The 17,517-nt window shown below is 42.3% G+C and overlaps 1 protein-coding gene across 1 annotated transcript in view; it reads left to right on the forward strand.

Moving 5' to 3' along the window:
* The window catches only part of SCARB2 (scavenger receptor class B member 2), a 76,105-nt gene that overhangs the window by 8,973 nt on the left and 49,615 nt on the right, over positions 1 to 17,517 (forward strand). Inside the window, exon 2 of the mRNA XM_042936157.1 lies at positions 13,565 to 13,722. Within this exon, the coding sequence (XP_042792091.1) occupies positions 13,565 to 13,722 (158 nt within the window). The remainder of the gene's footprint in view (positions 1 to 13,564; positions 13,723 to 17,517) is intronic.

Below are 17,517 nucleotides of genomic sequence, written 5' to 3' on the forward strand. Positions count from 1 at the left end.
CACACTCTGAGAGCTGCTGATCTAGTTTTCATTTAATTAATTATGACAATTTTTAGAATAACTTTAGAAAATAACTTCATATCCCTGTTGTTTCTGTAAGAACAGTTTGGAAACTATGCTATTAATGTCTTCAAACCACGAGGATTTTGTCTAGTGTGTTATACACATGTTCCTTTGGTCTCCGCACAAGTCCATGGTTAAAGATGGTAGTTTGGGTCATCAGAGATGCAGGTTCAGTGAATCCCCTGCTTTCCCTGTGTGCTGATCAGACTAGACTAGACCATCAGCATCTCCGTAATTGAATTATTGCATAATTCCCCTCCAGCCTCAGCCCTGCCAGGGATTTTCGAAGGTGGGGGCCCTGCCAGTTTTAGCTTTGTGCCATCGTCCCTACCACCAAGTGCACCGTCACACAAAATACACGTTCAGTAAATATTACTCGGATGAGTGGAAGGACGAATAGACGAAAACTTACATCTTCGGGGATGATTTCCTTTGCATATTATTGCTCGGGTTGTTCTTCAGCTTCACGCTTTCATTACGCTTTGTAGACCAGTGGTCATTGATTGCCTCACTATACCTTTAAAATCTAGAAACTTCACCCAAGAACTCAAGTTTCCAGCCTCTCTTGAAACATGTGGATGCTGTGCGTGCTAGTCTGTGTCCACAGTCTGAGCAGAATGGGACTGCCCTTCAGAGGGGACCTCCCTCCTGACTCCCATGGCCCTTCTCATTCCTGTTGGCTCCCTAACTCCGAGGTGCAGGGAAGGTGCCCTTTGTCATCGTGCCTGCCCTGTTGTCTCTCTTACAGTAGAGAAAAATACCTGTTTGTATCTGAACCTCGTTACCAAAAGAGGAAGGTAAACGAAGGTAAACAAAGGAAAGGAAGGTAAACGAAGGTAAAAGAAGGAAAATGAAAGAGCCCCAGAGGGTCATGTGTTTGGCAAAAATGAAAGCGGGCATATTTCTATGGAGAAATGAGTATCATCGCTAGGGTTTGCCATGCACACTAATGTGCAAACTCGCATCACTTCACTTGCCACACCCACCTGGCCCCTTCAGCACTGAGTTTCACACTCTGTAGAGAAAGAGAGGCAGAATACCATTGTTATAATGATGAGATCACTCTTGCAAACCCCACTTTAAGAGTAGTTGCTTTTAACACTGTACTTCTGATAATCAACAGTAATGGAAGGGAGAGGAGGCAGAGATAGAAGTAGGTGATGAACGCATCGCTTATATCGACTTTGAGAGATACAGTTGCAACCAAACAGGCTGTAAAATAATAAGAGGGGCTCCAGAAGTTACACACAGAACCCGGCATTGTTTTCATGGGCCACACTTCTTATATATTCACGTCTAAAATCCTCTTTCTCAGTCACTCCTTCAACCACACCCTCTGCATACACATCTATTTCTCCAATGCCTGGTCCTTTTTTTTTAAAGTATTTATTTATTTATTTAGAGACAGAGCACAAGTGGGGGGAGCGGCAGAGAGAGAGAGAGAGACAGAGAATCCCAAGCAGTCTCCACAGAGCCAGCACAGAGCCTGATGCGGGGCTCGAACTCACAAAGCTGCGAGATCGTGACCTGAGCCAAAACCAAGAGTCAGATGCTTAACTGACTGAGCCACCCAGGTGCCCCTCACCTCGTCATTTTGATTAAGTTTCATCGGGTGGCTGCTTTCTCTCTCTTTGGGCTGGCAGTTCTCAACCTTGGTTTCACATTTGTTATTATGTGGAAGCATTTAAAGAGTCCTCTAGCGGGTGTTTGGTAGCAGGAGCTTTTCGGGAAAGCTACCCCACCCTGCTGTCCTGTCTGTCATTTATGGAGTAGCAGCTTCCACATGAACTAACATTTGAATGTCAACTGTCAGATCTCATTAGGTGAATTATTACGATTGCAATTAAAGCAAAATGAGTTCATCAGCAGTGACATAAAAAAAGTCAATGCGTTTGTTCCTGAGTTAAAATAAGGTCAGAGAATTAGGGTAGAATGCTAATGGTAGGCTTATTCCTTTTACCTCAACAGAGAATAAGAAAAGGTAAGTAATGGGAATGACTTACATTACTAAGAGAGTCTGGATTGGGTGTGTTTAATTTAACAGAGGAATTTTTATAAATTTTTTTTAACATTTTTATTTAGTTTTGAGAGACAGAGACAGAGCATGAGAGGGGGAGAGGGAGAGAGATGTGGGGAACACAGAATCTAAAGTAGGCTCCATACTCTGAGCTGTCAGCACAGAACCTGTCATGGGGCTCGAACCCACGAAACCGTGAGATCATGACCTGAACCGAAGTCGGATGTTTAACCGACTGAGGAAGTCAGATGCTTAACCAACTGAGCCACCTAGGCGCCCCTCAGGGAGAAATTTTAAAAAAAACAAAGCAAACCAGCAAACTAGTATTTTGCTATTTGGGGAGTTTTATCAATCTGGAGTCTAGTGAGAATCATTCACATGGTGTTAGGCCAGGTTGCCCATGTTGGCCTGCATTTTCTCTGGGTGAGTTTAGACTGTGTAGATGGTGATGTGGATGCTGAAGTTGTGTATAATTATTTTTTTTTAATTTTTTTTTAACGTTTATTCATTTTTTGAGACAGAGACAGAGCATGAACGGGGGAGGGTCAGAGAGAGGGAGACACAGAATCTGAAACAGGCTCCAGGCTCTGAGCTGTCAGCACGGAGCCCGATGCGGGGCTCGAACTCACGGACCGCGAGATTATGACCTGAGCTGAAGTCGGCCGCTTAACCGACTGAGCCACCCAGGCGCCCCTGAAGTTGTGTATAATTATTAAGTAGCACTCTGTTGAACTAAAAGAACAATGAGGAGTCTTCTTGAGTCCTGAAAGTTTCCTTAAAAGTATTACTTACTCCCATCCAAGCCTAATACAGTTCCCTCAGTGTTTATTATCATTTGGAAGTAGTTTATGCCAGGACAGCCGGTTCAAAAAGCCCCCAGTGTTGCCTTCCTGAAAGATCTCTATCAGGCTGGCTTGGAAGTATTGTGTCTTTTGGCCTTATCATGTCTTGTCAGCTCTCACTCACAGTAACACAGCTTGTACCTGGGGAATGGTGGGCGGTTGAGTGTCTCTGATGCAGAAAAATGCCTACCAGGGAATGACAGATGATGACAGGTGATGAGCTGCATCAGATCATGGCAGGGCTTAGTGCAGCAGGTCAAGGACCTCAGACTTTATCCTTCGAGCAGTGGGGAGAGTGTCTGCTCCTGTAGGCGCTTTTGATAGAACTCTCTGGAGGCTGAGGTGGAGAACAGACTTGAAAGGATCCTGGAGAAGAGACCATCCACAGTATTGCTGCAGTCCAGACCACCTATGGGATCAAGAGTAGAAATGGCAAAGAGGAGGAGGTAAGATCGGTAGGATTTAGGATTGGTTAGGGGAGAAAAATCATAAATCCACTTCTGGTCACATCGACTTTCAGCAGCCTGTGGGATGTCCAGGTGGGGATTTTAGGGTGGGTCCATACAACAGAGATGATCCAAATAATTTCAGGCGTAAGCCCTTCTTTGGGCTGAATTACTGGGCCTTGCACGTAATTGTCCACTAACTGCTTCATGCATGCCAATTTTGTGTCCTTAGCTAAATTTCTTTGTGAGAACAGGGCCTGTGTCTGTTGGTCACGTAGAAATCTCTCCATATGGGGGCACCTGGGTGGTCAGTCGGTTATGCATCCAACTCTTAGATTTCAGCTCAGGTCATGATCTCATGGTTCGTAGGTTTGAGCCCCGTGTTGCACTCCACGCTGATGGCATACAGCCTGCTTTAGATTCTCTCTCTCTCTCTCTCTCTCTCTCTGCCCCCCACCCCTCAAAAATAAATAAATAAACTTAAAACATTTAAAAAAGAAAGAAATCTCTCCATATATACATATTGGCTAATTAGCTGAAAATAAGTTTTTCAGTTTAAATGATTAATTTGGTTGTTGAGACTACAGATTCACCACACGACTCAATAGTCCTTCCAATATTTCTTTAGGTAGTAGTACTACAATACTATGCGTAAAAAAAAAATTCATCATGTTCTATTTGGCTAAAATTCATAAGCAATATCCAAAGTCACATTGTAAAACTGGTTTAGGACCTTACGCTGATGTTTAGCGTAACTGGAAAACTCAGTTGATTACAGGGTTTGCCTGGTAACTGTCACAGCCCCAGCAAAATCGTCAGTGAGGAAGAGCAGTTGTTCCCAAGCCACAGCTTTATGTCTAAATTGTGCAAAGGGCTCCTCATGACCAGGGGAACTGGTTTGTTGCATTGGGCAGAATTAATGACTTCTTGTGCCAAACATTCTCCAGGCTTGAGGTTAAGGTTATTACTTGTTGGTTTCTGAGTCCTTCCTTTGCAGAGCAAGCTCCCGGGAGTATACAGTTGAATGCCCTGAGGATCTGGTGTAGAAACTAGAAGCGTAAGGTCAAAATGAAGCCCCCGTCTGGACCATTCTAGAGCAGGAGGTTGAGGTGCTTTTGGGAGACTCTTAGCATGAACGGCAGAGAAGCTACCTGGACACAAGGAGCTCAGCTCCCCCTTCCTCAGTCCCTCACTGTCTGTTCCAGCCCCGGGAGTTTACATGACTTCGCACAGCTGCCCTAGTTTCCTTTCCTCCAGAGGGAAGGCCTGACTCCCCAGAAACGTCTCAGAGTCTACGTGAGGGCCTCTCCATAGTTTCACTGTCTCCCTGAGGTAGGGCTGCTGGGTAAAATACAGGATGCCTAGTCAAATTTCAATTTCAGATAAGCAATGAATAATATTTTAGTGAGTATGTGTCATGCCATATTTTGATTCACTTCAGCGTATCAGTTGTTGACATCTTGCCATATTTACTTCATCTCTCTCTGATATACTCTTTCTTAAATTATTTCAATGTAAGTTGCAGACATCACAATGCTTTGTTCCTGAATCCTTCAGCATGTATCACCTATGAATTAAAGTACTTTGTGACACAACCCTGGGCTTTGGAGACCCACAGACCTGGCCTTGACTTACTGGCTCCGTGAACTTGGGATAGCCAGTGCCACCATTTCCTTGTCTGAAAAATGGGAATTCTTGTCTTGCAGGGTTAGCGTAAGGCTGAGATGATGGCATAAAGCTCTAGCACAGCCCCCTGACTCCTAGAGATCCAGTAAATAGTAGCTGGCCATGGTGGTAATGGTACCCGAGCTGAATGTCAGGGAAGAAGATAAAAATGAAGAAGGTAACGATAAAGTCGCAACTGTTTTGGAGCAGCTGTGTTTGTGAACTTCCCTCTGTTCTTGCATTTCCCTCCTCCTTCTCTACTTGGTCTGCTTATACAGACACACACACACAACATGCAGTCCACTGTGGGACTTGCAGGGATTCCTTGACACACACCTAGCAATGGAGTGGACAAAAAGAGACACGTTAAAGGTACAGGAAAAGCCAACACTTGAGGGCAAGATTTGAAAGGAATTAAATGTGGCGTGAGACCTGGCTTGAGTGTGGACTCAGCTGAGAGTGGCCGGGGGGGGGGGGGGGGGGTGATGGCGATAGGGGTGGAGGCAAGACACAGATGGTGAGGAGAACCCCAGGTCGAAACAGAATCTGCCATCAGCGTGAGTCTGGCAGGCTGTCAAGGATCGCTTTCATTGTTAGGCTTTGTATTTGCTTTGTTTAGTTAAAGACTCCCGTGTAGTAAATGTTTATTTCTATCTCAAAACTGCCTTAGTCGACTTGAGATTTGGAGGAAGAAGTTCAAGTCAGACTGTTATAAAAACAGCCAGTTTTACCCTCTTTTCTGGAAAGGATTGTGCCCTCCTTTCTGGAAACTCTTCTTCTTGTCTTTGGATTTTTGGTTGCCTAAGAGCTGGACGCAAACCAAAGAAGATAAACTCAGGGAGTTAACCCATGTGTCAATTCATGCTGGCTCTTTTGAGGTTCCTAATTCTGAGGTGATTATCTTTACTTTAATAAATAAATGAGATTACGAGCCCTTTCTCACTCTGAAAGTCTTCACACACTGGGTGCTTGTCAGGATAAGTTAGCAAGGAATACAGTGTGCTAAATCAGCCATCCTGGCAATAATAGGGAAAGAAACACTGTGAGGCTGATTGTGGGGGATGGCGGCTCTTGGAGCTTTTGTGGGAGCCCTGACCACAGCTGATGAGGCATCAGTTTCGCCTTTGTTTTTGCAAGGACAGAGGGAGAGGCTAGATGAAGTAGGTTCTCTGTGGATCCACGCCTCCTTTCCCTTGGGGCCTATTAGTGACATTTTATAGAATCTGAGTTTCTCAGATTTTCATTTAAAAAAAAATAAGGGAATAATTATTTTTTCTGCTTCCAGAAGTAATTTATTTCCGTTGTAAAAAATCCCAATGCAGAAAAACGTAACAGAGAGAATGGAAGACGCCTTGTAATCCTGTCCCATAGAGATGTGTGCGATTAGATGTTTAGTGTGGATGTTTTGAGATTTTGACAGTAATTAAAATATTGAAATTTTAAAATTAACTGTATTTTACCGCACTGACATTTTCATGTTTGAATTTTATCTGCTAGTCTTGTCCACACATTGTCTTTTTCCGTTTAGCATAGATCATGAGCGTGTTTCTTATTTGGGTATAGTCTTCCTAATTTTAATGGTTGCTTTCTACTTCAACCTGTGAATTATCATAATTTACTAAACCATTCTTTTCCGTTTGACATTTTGGTTATTTCTGATTTTATGCTAATTCCTCGTTGTCTCAGCCTAAACCAAATTAAAGATAGCACTGGAAGAGAGGATCATGACTAAAGACTTCCTGTGTGGTTTCTTTTCTCTTTCATTTTTTAACATTCAGCAGATTAATGGGAGTGACATGATTCCTTTTTTTATTTATTCTTTTTTTGTTAAACTTTGTTTTATTCTTTTCATTTTTTTCATTTTTTAAATGTTTATTTCTGAGAGAGTGCACACACAAGCAGGGGAGGGGCGGGGGGGGGGAAGGGGGACAGAGGATCCCAAGTTGGTTCCATGCCGACAGCACAGAGCCTGATGTGGGGCTCGAACCCGCGAACTGGGACATCATGACCTGAGCCCAAGTCAGACTCTTCACTGACTGAGCCACCCAGGTGCCCCTCCTTTTTTGTTTTAAATCAAGATGTGGAACCCTCCCATCCCCACTCAAGATGGCAATAATCAGGATCACAGTTACCATTCATTGAGCATTTTGAGGTGGCCTGAGATAAGCTCTCTGCTGAAATCTCATTTAATCCTTACAATCATCCTAGCCAAGCCCTCATTCCCATTTGTGCCCATGTAACCTTCTAAAACACCTCTTGCCTGTGTCAACGCAAAATAGGCAGCATGGCACAATAATTATTGCCAAATTAAAAAACAAATGCAGCCTAGGTAAAGAAAGACTATTTGAAAGGACTAGTGCAGTAGGAGGCAGGAGATGTGCATTTGGGAGATCTTTTCCCATCTGAGAAGGAGAGTAACAAGGCTGGGAAGGAGAGAAACTTAACCAAATTTGGTTCACAAGCATTTTTTCCTCACCTTATTGAGGTATGGTTGACAAGTAAACCATGACAAGTATGAGTTGTGTAAGTTGTGTAAATTGTTTATATATTTTGGATACTAACCTCCTATCAGATATCTTGCAAATATCTTCTCCTATTCAGTAGGTTGCCTTTTTTGTTCTATTGTGGTTTCCTTAGCTGTGCAGAAGCTTTTAATCTTGGTGTAGTCTCAATAGTTTATTTTTGCTTTTGTTCCCCTTGCCTGAGGAGACATATCTAGAAAAAAATGTTGCTTTGGCTGATGTCAGAGAAATTGTTGCCTGTGTTATCTTCTAAGATTTATATGGTTTTAGGTCTCACAATTAACGTCTTTAATCCATTCTGAGTTGATTTTTGTATTTGGTGTTAGAAAGCAAAATGAGTGAAGGGGAGTGGGAAATACCGACTTCCAGTTAGGAATGAATAAGCCATGGGAATAAATCATGGCAAAAGAAAGCAGAGGGAAGAGAGTCAGTGATATTGTAATAGTGTTGTATGGTGACTGATGGTAGCTACACTTGTGAAGATAGCATTATGTATAAACTTATTGAATCATATGTTGTATACCTGAAACTAATGTAACATTGTGTGTCAACTATACTCAAGAAATTTTAACTGTATACATTTAAGGTGTACTACATGATGTTTTGAGTAATGTATGCATTGTGAAATGATTATTATAATACTAATTAACATATCCTATCACCTCAGTGTGTGTGTGTGTGTGTGTGTGTGTGTGGTGAGAACACTTGAGATCTATTCTCTTAGCAAATTTCAAGCATACAATAAAGTATTATTAGCCATAGTCAGCATGCTGTACATTAATAGGCATTTTGTTCCTATTGATCAGTGGGAACCTGTGATTCAACTAATCAATAATGAGGCAAAAACTGGGAATGTGGAGGGTCTGAGTCTGGCCTTGTCTAGGGATAAACAGTGAGGGGAATCTTAGCTAAGTCCTATGGAAGAGTGTTTCTTTGCAGGAAGCCATTTCTTGGAACACAAAAGGGGGGTAGGTTCCTGAACCATTTACTGCTTTCCAGGAGCACTAGGCTCTGGTAAAATTCAACATTACCGGGAGCTCAGGTTTAGAGTGAGTCCTGGGGTGGGAGGCTGACTCCATCTCCTACTAGCAAACCTTAGGCATTCCCCTAACCTTTGAGCTTTGGTCTCCAGAAGTGTAAAAACAGGGGAAATGGTTTTCACTTTGTAGGCTATTAAGGGAGATTACATGAGATAAAGGGCAATATTGTGCCTGGCTCTCGATAATGCTCTGCAGCTCAGAAATCTTCCATGGCTCCCCATTGTATATCAGATGAAATCTAGGCTCCTATGACCCCAACCTACCTCTCTAAATGAGTCTCTCTACTCCTTGTAAAACCATATGCAGTCACACCTAACACTGTCCCCGCTCTGTATGTTTTATTTTCTCATTCTCCACATTCACTATCTTTCTGATTAAGCGGAGGATTCCAGGAGAGATGGACACGGAACAGGCAGGGAGGAAGGATAGTTGAATCAACTCTGGCTGTCCATAAGGTGTCTGTGACCTCCCTCTGCTTGCTAAATTTTTATTTTTTCTCCCCGGCTCACTTTAAGGACTGCCTTTCTCCATCTCAGGTCATAGAATCCACTATGTGACCACTCGCGAGACTGTTGTCCGGTATAGTCACTGGCCATGTATCACGTGCTACTTCATGCCGTCGGTTAAGTTGCATGTGTGTGTCAATACTCCCCTAAGTGGAGGCCAAGCTCCTGGCATGCAGAAACCATATCTGTGTTGATGGATATCTCTGACCATGCCTAGCACATACGTAGTGTTTTGAGGACTTGCATTCATAGTTCTATCCTTTCCAAGCACCACCGTGGGTATAGCACTGGTTTAAACAGGTTTTAGGAAAGGGGGGTCATGGAAGGACACAGATTTTTTTTCTTTCCACCCACAAAAGGAACTGGCTGTACTTAGCTCTTTAGGGTACTGGATTACTGAGAAGGTACACAAACTGATAGGGATTAGATCTCTCATGATTATGTGATTCTAACAACACTATTGCTTTCTGGTATCTGAATGTGACAACCACTTCCTCTGGTATACTTTAAAGGCTCTTTGGATTTGTAGCTAGAGAGCTGCTGTTACGAGGCTTGGCACTTGTAACACTTGTGACTTTGCATTTGACCACTTGTCAAATGCGGGCAATTGCCTCCTGGTACCCCTCTGCACCCCTCTCCACCCCTTCTGCACCCCTCTGATTGCCTCCTAGCAAGTTCTTCTCACCTAGCCTTTTATAAGTAAAGATGATGGAAGCTGGTGTCTAAGTTTTCTAGAACTATATTTTGTTGATTGAACTAATGTTTCTTCAAGAACTGCACTGTTCTAGACACTGTGGGGAAGACTAAAGGGGGAAAAAAGGACCCATTTTTGTAGGTTAGCACCTTCTATTTTAAAAAGCTAACAGTTAACTTCGTACATGACCATATTGAATAGACACACTTCCCTTCCCATTTTTGCTTGCTGATATGGCCTGCTTCATGTTGATTCCTGTTAACTTCAATTTTTACAAGATGTTTTCTGACCTGGCCCCTTTTTTCCTATGAAATTCCTATGTAATGTGTTTTGGGGTTCAAAGGAAGAGATGATCCATCCAGTTAAAGGGGGATTACTCAAGGAATTCACAGAGGAGAGGACATTATTGCCTTGCCCTATTCTGGAAATTTATGGGCAAGAAAAAGAGGTCCTTATTTAATGAAGTCAGAGAACTTAAAAAATATCTATTCTCTAGAAGAGAAATAAATTGTATGTTAGATTTCTTGTAGTTAACATATTAGTTTTGGGTAGGTTAAATTCATGTTACTAAGCTGTTTCTGGAAGCTATATGTGTACTTTATGGTGGAGAAACTCTACCGTATATCTTGTATAACTAAAATGGGTAGTATATTTATACCTGTTGTTTTTTTATTTTTGTTTTTTTTTAATGTTATACGCAGAAGTAGGGTTGGAAGGTAGAGAAGAGCCACCCAGGATTCCAGACCTAGCTCTGACATTAAGGAGCTGAATGAGCTTCCGCACACTCCCTTACCCTTCCAGAACCCCCATGTCACCCCTTCTCGACCTCAGCACCCTTTTCAGTTCTGGTGTTCTCTCGCTCTCTGAGCCTGACTCTTCAGATAACTAGGACTCCGGTTTAGGAGATAAGATAAAAGACCACAAGCGTTTTAAAAAATTGCCTGAAGTGACTGATTCAGCTGCTCAGGTGCCGGGCAGAGGAAGATCAGTGCATGCAGGGCAGGTGGTGAGGGCTTCTCCAAGGAGAGTCCGAGCTGAATCCGGGAAGTTGGAGGATAGGAGTTTCATGGTTTGTCTTTAAATTTTTCTGTCTCATGAAGCTGATCTCTTCTCAGCAAATCAGTACTGGTAGTAAAGGCCAAAAATATTTCAATAATGTGTTGTTTGAGTAGAAATCTGATGATTAGACATTTTCAATGGATGCCAAACCACCAATAATCTCCAGTTCCATGGCATGGCCAACTCATGGATGTACATTTACTTTCAGCCCTCCAGATCACCAGCTTTGCTTTGATGAGCTTAGGTTTTCTGCATTCATTTATCCTAGAGCCACTTTGTTTTGTCCTGCAGAGATTCTTGAGATTTTTTTTTTTTTTTTTTTTTTTTTTTTTTTTTTTTTTTTTTTTTTTGAGAGGGAGAGACCAGGAGCAGGGGAGGGACAGAGAGAGAGAAGAGAGAGAATCCCAAGCAGGCTCTGCACTGTCCGTGTAGAGCCCAATGCAGGGCTCCAACTCACACACCATGAGATCATGACCCAAGCTGATACCAAGAATTGGACAGTGAACCGACTGAGCCACCCAAGCGCCACAAGATATTTTCTATTTATAATAGAGCAATATAACTAAGTTTCCTTGCAACATTCCTTCTATTAAATTGTGGCCTGGACTAATAAAATTTGTCATTCTGGGGGTGCCTGGGTGGCTCAGTCGGTTAAGGGTTAGACTTCGGCTCAGGTCACGATCTCGCGGTTTGTGGGTTCAGCTCCGCATCAGGCTCTGTGCTGACAGCTCAGAGCCCGGAGCCTGCTTCCGATTCTGTGTCTCCCTCTCTCTCTGCCCCTCCCCCGCTCATGCTCTGTCTCTGTCTCTCTCAAAAATAAATGAACATTAAATTTTTTCTTTTAAATAATAAAAATTTTAAAAATAAAATAAAAAACTAAAATTGACATTCTTTTGTGTGCTGTGTCACAGTACATTTTAGCATGTGGTATCTAACATGTTTTGAAGCCAGTCCCTTTGTCTGTTGTCACTCAAAGCCTCACTCAGCCTCAGAGGTGACCTCAGAGAATGCTTCTCTTGCAGTCTAGTCTTATTGTTTCACTGCTGGCCTTGCATTGTCTGTGTCATTTGATCTCATTTTCCTCTTTTGATCTTCTTTAAAAATTGTTTTCAGTATCAATTTCTTAGTGGTTATAAAAAATTTGGAAAATACCAAAATTCATCAAGGAGAAAATAACAGTGATCCAGATTCCCAACATTCAAGAGTTAATGACTGTTCATATTTCAGGTTGTTTATTCTCAGTCTGTCCCTTTATATTTCTTGTGTACTTCAATAATTTTTACTGTAAAAAATGCTGATTTTCCTCCATTAACAAGTTGAGGACTGTTAGGACCTCAACCTACTATCAGTAGGTTTCTGTCTCTTAATCTTGGCCGCTGTATTAATCAGGCTTCTGTTGCAGTGCTCCATAACAGATAATTTTCAAATCTCAGTGTCTTGTAACAGTGACATTTATTTCACACTCTTGGTGTGCCCCATGGCTGTAGTTTGAGGTTGGCTGGCCCAGCTGAACTGGGCTGGACTCCAGGTTTCATGTCTGGTCAACACATCACCATTTTAGGTGAAGGATCCACAACTACCTGAAGCATGCTTTTCTCTTGGCAAAGGGTGGTTAGTGGAAACTTGCCATGCTTTTTAAGGCCCTAGCTCAAAATTTGGGTATTCCCATCCCACCCACATTTCATTGGTCAAATCAAGTCACTTGGCCAAGCCTGAAGTCAATAGGGTGAAGAAGAATACTCCTCCCATAGGGAGCCAAGGTTTGTTAGGTTGCTAGGGTTTCTGTAACAGATACCACAGACTGGGTGACTTGAATAGCACAAGTTCATTGTCTCCCAGTTCTGGGTGCTAGAAGTCTGAGATGAAGGCATCAGTAAGGTTGACTCTTTGGAGGCCTCTCTCCTTGACTTGTAGGTGTTGTCTTCTTCCTGTATCTCCACATGGTCTCTCCTTTGTATTTAGTCCTAATCTCTTCTTCTTATAAGGACATCAGTTATATTGATTACAGCCCACCCTCATGACCCCATTTAACCTGAAATTTCTCTTTAAAGACTCTATTTCCAAATGCAGTCACATTCTGAGATACTAGGCATTAGGATTTCAATATATGAATTTGGGAGGGGGCCCATAACACATGGTAAGGGTGGGAAGTGCAGGAAGGATTGTAGATAAGAAACTCTAAGCAGTTAACATCAGTAAAGCTCAGCTTCGTAATCTTTAAAACAGGGGTTTGCTAGGGATTGAATGAGAAAATTCACATAAAGCCCCTACTGGTGGAGGTGGTAAGGATGGGTACGGTTCTACATCACCTGAAAGAACCAAATCCAGCCTTCTTGGTCCTATTGCCTTGTTGTACCATATGGGCAAGCTACCTTCCACAGCAGTGTATAGTCAGTGGAATCTTTATAATAAAGTCAGTAGGACTTTTGGGTACTCAACCTATGACCTTGGTTTTGCTAACACCATTTCTACCTATGAGCTATGGCTACCACCTTTCCTTTGCCCCAAATATTTATTGAAGACCTTTAATGGCTTCATAGGGCTGTGGGCTTCATATTGACCTAAGACATGGCCCTCCTTCTAAGGGACTACAGTTGAATGCCTATGAAAATAAGTGAGCCAGGAGGTCAGAGCAGGGAGTGACCCTCTCTCTGCCTCTATGTTCAAAGCCAACTGCCTCACACAATCTCCTTTTGGTTTTCTTCCCCAGAATATTGTATTAAGGAATGGTTCCGAGACCTTTGATTCCTGGAAGAAGCCCCCTCTGCCTGTGTATGCCCAGTTCTATTTCTTCAATGTCACCAATCCAGAGGAGATCCTCAGAGGGGAGACTCCCCGGTTAGAAGAAGTGGGGCCATATACCTACAGGTGAGTCCTGACCACATCCCTGCCATACCAACCAGAAATATGGAGTGGCTCCACTGTGGCCTGGGTCCACATCTCTTCCCACGAGCCTCCTCTGTGTGCTGGGTGGGGAGTGCAGGTTTTGGTTAAATTTGTCTGAATGTTGCTGATATTTGGCACATGACTATGACACCTCAGTAGAGAGTGACTTTATGGACTAGGGCCACTCTCAGCCTGTTAGTTTAGAAATGCAGATGCTTCCTCCTGAGCTGGCAGAAAGTGGTTATTGAGCCATGAAGAGCTATTCCCTATCCCCAACCCTTTTAAGGTTGTCCCTTTATTCTCTTTGATGACTTTTAAGGCCTTTGTCTGTCTCCCTCCCCCACGTACCATTTTAGACCAGGTTCTAGAACTCGTGGTTGGTCTGTAGACAGGCCTTTCTGTCTCTTATTCATTCCTTTCCCCACTGGTCCTGGGTATGAGATAACCAACTGTCAGGGTGGGTTAGAGTCTTTGGCAGTGACCATGAGCTCCAAACACTGGGGAAGTAGGAGAACTACTTTAATCATATTTTAGAAGGTTCATAGGGGGAAGTACTCTGGGATCTTAGGGTTAGAGCATTTTCCCTATTGTTGCAATACCCGTCTCCCCCACGTCCCCGCCCCCCTCAATAATCTTTCCAACAAAGTTTCTCCTTACCACATTTAAGAAAAAATAGTAGAGGGGGGTGCCTGGCTGGCTCAGTAAGTGGGGCATGTGACTCTTGATCTCGGGGTTATGAGTTAGAGCTGCATGTTGGGTGTAGAAATTACTAAAAAAATAATAATAATAAATTTTTAAAATAACAGAGGCAACAGATAGCAAGATCTTTTTTTGTGTGTAGAACTGCTAAATGGTAAAAAAAAAAAAAATGCCTCAAAATTCTGTTGTAATCTATTGCTCAATAAATGGTTGATGACTAATTTATATTATGAATCAGTGCTACTCCCTGTGCAAGAATTCAGAGATAAAAATCTTGGTCCCTGCCTCAGGTGCTCATGGTCTAGCTCTGGAGTCGAATGCCTGTTTTGACTCACAGCAGCCACTTACTTACTAGTGTTTTGCACCTCGGTTTCCTCATCTGGAGATAAAAATAGGACATCCACCACAGGATTGTTATCAGGGTTAAATGAGCCAATGAGTCAGTATTGTTAAAGTGCTTAGATTAATGCCTAGCATATAATTAGTGCTAAGTAAGTGTTTGATATGATTATTAGTCTTTGCGGATTGTCTTAGTCTGTATAAATCAATATCCTGATTTGTAACGATGAACTCTGTTGTCATATAAAGGAATTTTAAGTTAAGAAAAAAAGGGAGGGTGGGCACCTGGGTGGTTCCATAGGTTAAGCATCTGACTCTTGACTTGGGCTCCGGTCGTGATCTCATGGTCATGAGATCAAGCCCTGAGTTGGTTTCTGCACGGAGTGTGGAGTGTGCTTAAATTTCTCTGTCTCCCTCTCCCTCTCCCTCTGCCCCTCTCCCCCTCTCCCCCTCTCCCCCTCTCACACATGCATGCTCTATCTCTCTTTTAAATAAATAAATAAATTAATTAATTAATTAATTAAATAAAATTTTTAAAGAGAAATCTTAAATAAATACTTGGGTCTTCACTTTAAAAATTTTTTTGTATGGGTTTAATACCTAAAGAAACGGTTTACTGGGTAGAGCAGGTCGTGTTTCAGGCTGTCCTGCCTGGGGATAATTGGAAGCTGTACTAGAGATAGGATCTGAGTGTCCTGTTTATCTGTTTTATCGTTTTGCAATTTTCACCATTTTTTATTGTGATTAAAAGAAAATAATAGAAATGCATCATAAGTGTGCAGTTCAGTAGTGTTGCGTATATTTTTACACTGTTGTGCAACAAATCTCTCGAACTTTTCGTCTTGCAAAACTGGAACTCTGTACCCTTTAAATAACTCCCCTCCCTCTGTGTCCCAATCCCTAGGAACCACCATTCAACTTTGTTTCTATGAATTTCACTGCCTTAGATGCCTCATATGAATGGAACCATTCAGTATTTGTCTTTTTGCTTTTTTATTTTTTCACCAATTTTTTTCAGGTCGGGGGAAACTGCCTCCATGTAAGAATGAACTCACCTGAGAACTAAAGAAAATCCTAACGATTTTCCCTCTGGGTCTCCTGGACCTGTTCCTATGCTCATTATCCTCATCTGAGAAAAAGACATGCATTCTCATCACACTGCACCCAAAGAAACCCAGTACTCCATTAAAATGTCTTCTGGGCCTTGTGTCTGCTAGCTTAATATGCTGTTGTAAGTGTGGTCATGGGGACAAATAAATCCTAGAAGTAAAACAGTCTCTGATTGTTACCATACTCCCTCCATGTTCCCATTTTATTTTTTTTAAGGTTATTTATTTTGAGAGAGAGAGAGAGAGAGAGAGAGAGAGAGAGAGAGAGAGAGAGATTGAATCCCAAGCAGGCTCTGTGCTGTCACAGCGCAGAGCCTGGTCAGGGGCTTGAACTCACGAACTGTGAGATCATGACCTGAGCCGAAGCCAAGAGTTGGACGCTTAACCCACTGAACCACCCAGGCACCCCCATGTTCCCATTTTAGAGGGACCAAGAATTACTCGTGAGAAAAGCTCAGGAACATCTTATAGGGGGGTTCGTAACCCAGGATCCACAGATTCCTAAGGGGTCCATGGATAGAATTCAAAGTGGTCTGTGACTTGGGTAGGAAAAAAATTATAATTTATTTTCACTAACCCCTCACTAAAATTTAGAATTTCCTTTGAGTATAAATGTAGGCGACAAACCACAGTGGCATAAGCAGTACCCATGGCTTCATCAGGAATGGAAACACAGATATTGTTGTGTCTCATGATAGCTGTTGCTCAAGATACCGTTCATTTTCATAAATACTTCAAAATTACAGTAATTGTTAGACTTGCTGCTGCATCTTATTTAAAGTATCAATAAAGAAGCATGGTATGTTACCATATCACAGATTTTTTAAATGATACCTGTATTTTCAGCAATTGGTTTCCTTTGTGATCCCGAGAATTTTGTTCTCTGTATGTAAAAACATTTATCTGAGAAAGGGTCGATAGACTTTACCAGACCGCCACAGGGAAGATCAAGAACCCTGAGAGCAGATCCAGTAGTTTGGAAGGCAGGTTGGTCACTCATTGATTGTTTCATATTTGCCCCTGAGTTTGCCTTCCTCTGGTTTTTCTCCCTGCCCTGGTTGCTCTTCCATTCCACTGCCGAGGTGATTTCCCAAAGGAAAGCCTGGCATTCCCTTCCCTTCCCTACTCAGTCAGGGTCCTAGTGACTCTTCTTGTATGAGGTATCAGGCCTGAGGAATCTGGCTCCTTGTATATGTCTAGCTTCTTTGTTGTGTTTAAATTTTAACTTAATGTTTGGGCACTCTCAACCTCCGATTTTATACTCTAACCAGAGCTGTCCAGCAGAAATTTACTATAGGCCACATAGGTAATAGAAAATTTTCTAGCAGTCACAATTTAAAAGGGTGAAATTAATTTTAATATTTCATTTACCCCAATGCGATCCCAAACAGTGTCATTTCAACATGTAATCAATATCCAGAATTATTAATGAGATCATTTATATTCTTTTCTTTCCCCCCATGTTAAGTCTTTGTAATGTGTAGCACATCTAATCTTGGACTAGCCACGTTTTGAGTGTGTAACAGCCACATGTGGCTGGAGGCTACCATATTGGACAGCACAGTTCTAACTATATTCCAGTTGTTTGTAAGTGCCCAGACACACTGCTGTGCCATTATGTGCAGTTCCC

Source organism: Panthera leo, chromosome B1, assembly GCF_018350215.1.
Source record: "Panthera leo isolate Ple1 chromosome B1, P.leo_Ple1_pat1.1, whole genome shotgun sequence".
NCBI lineage: Eukaryota > Metazoa > Chordata > Mammalia > Carnivora > Felidae > Panthera > Panthera leo.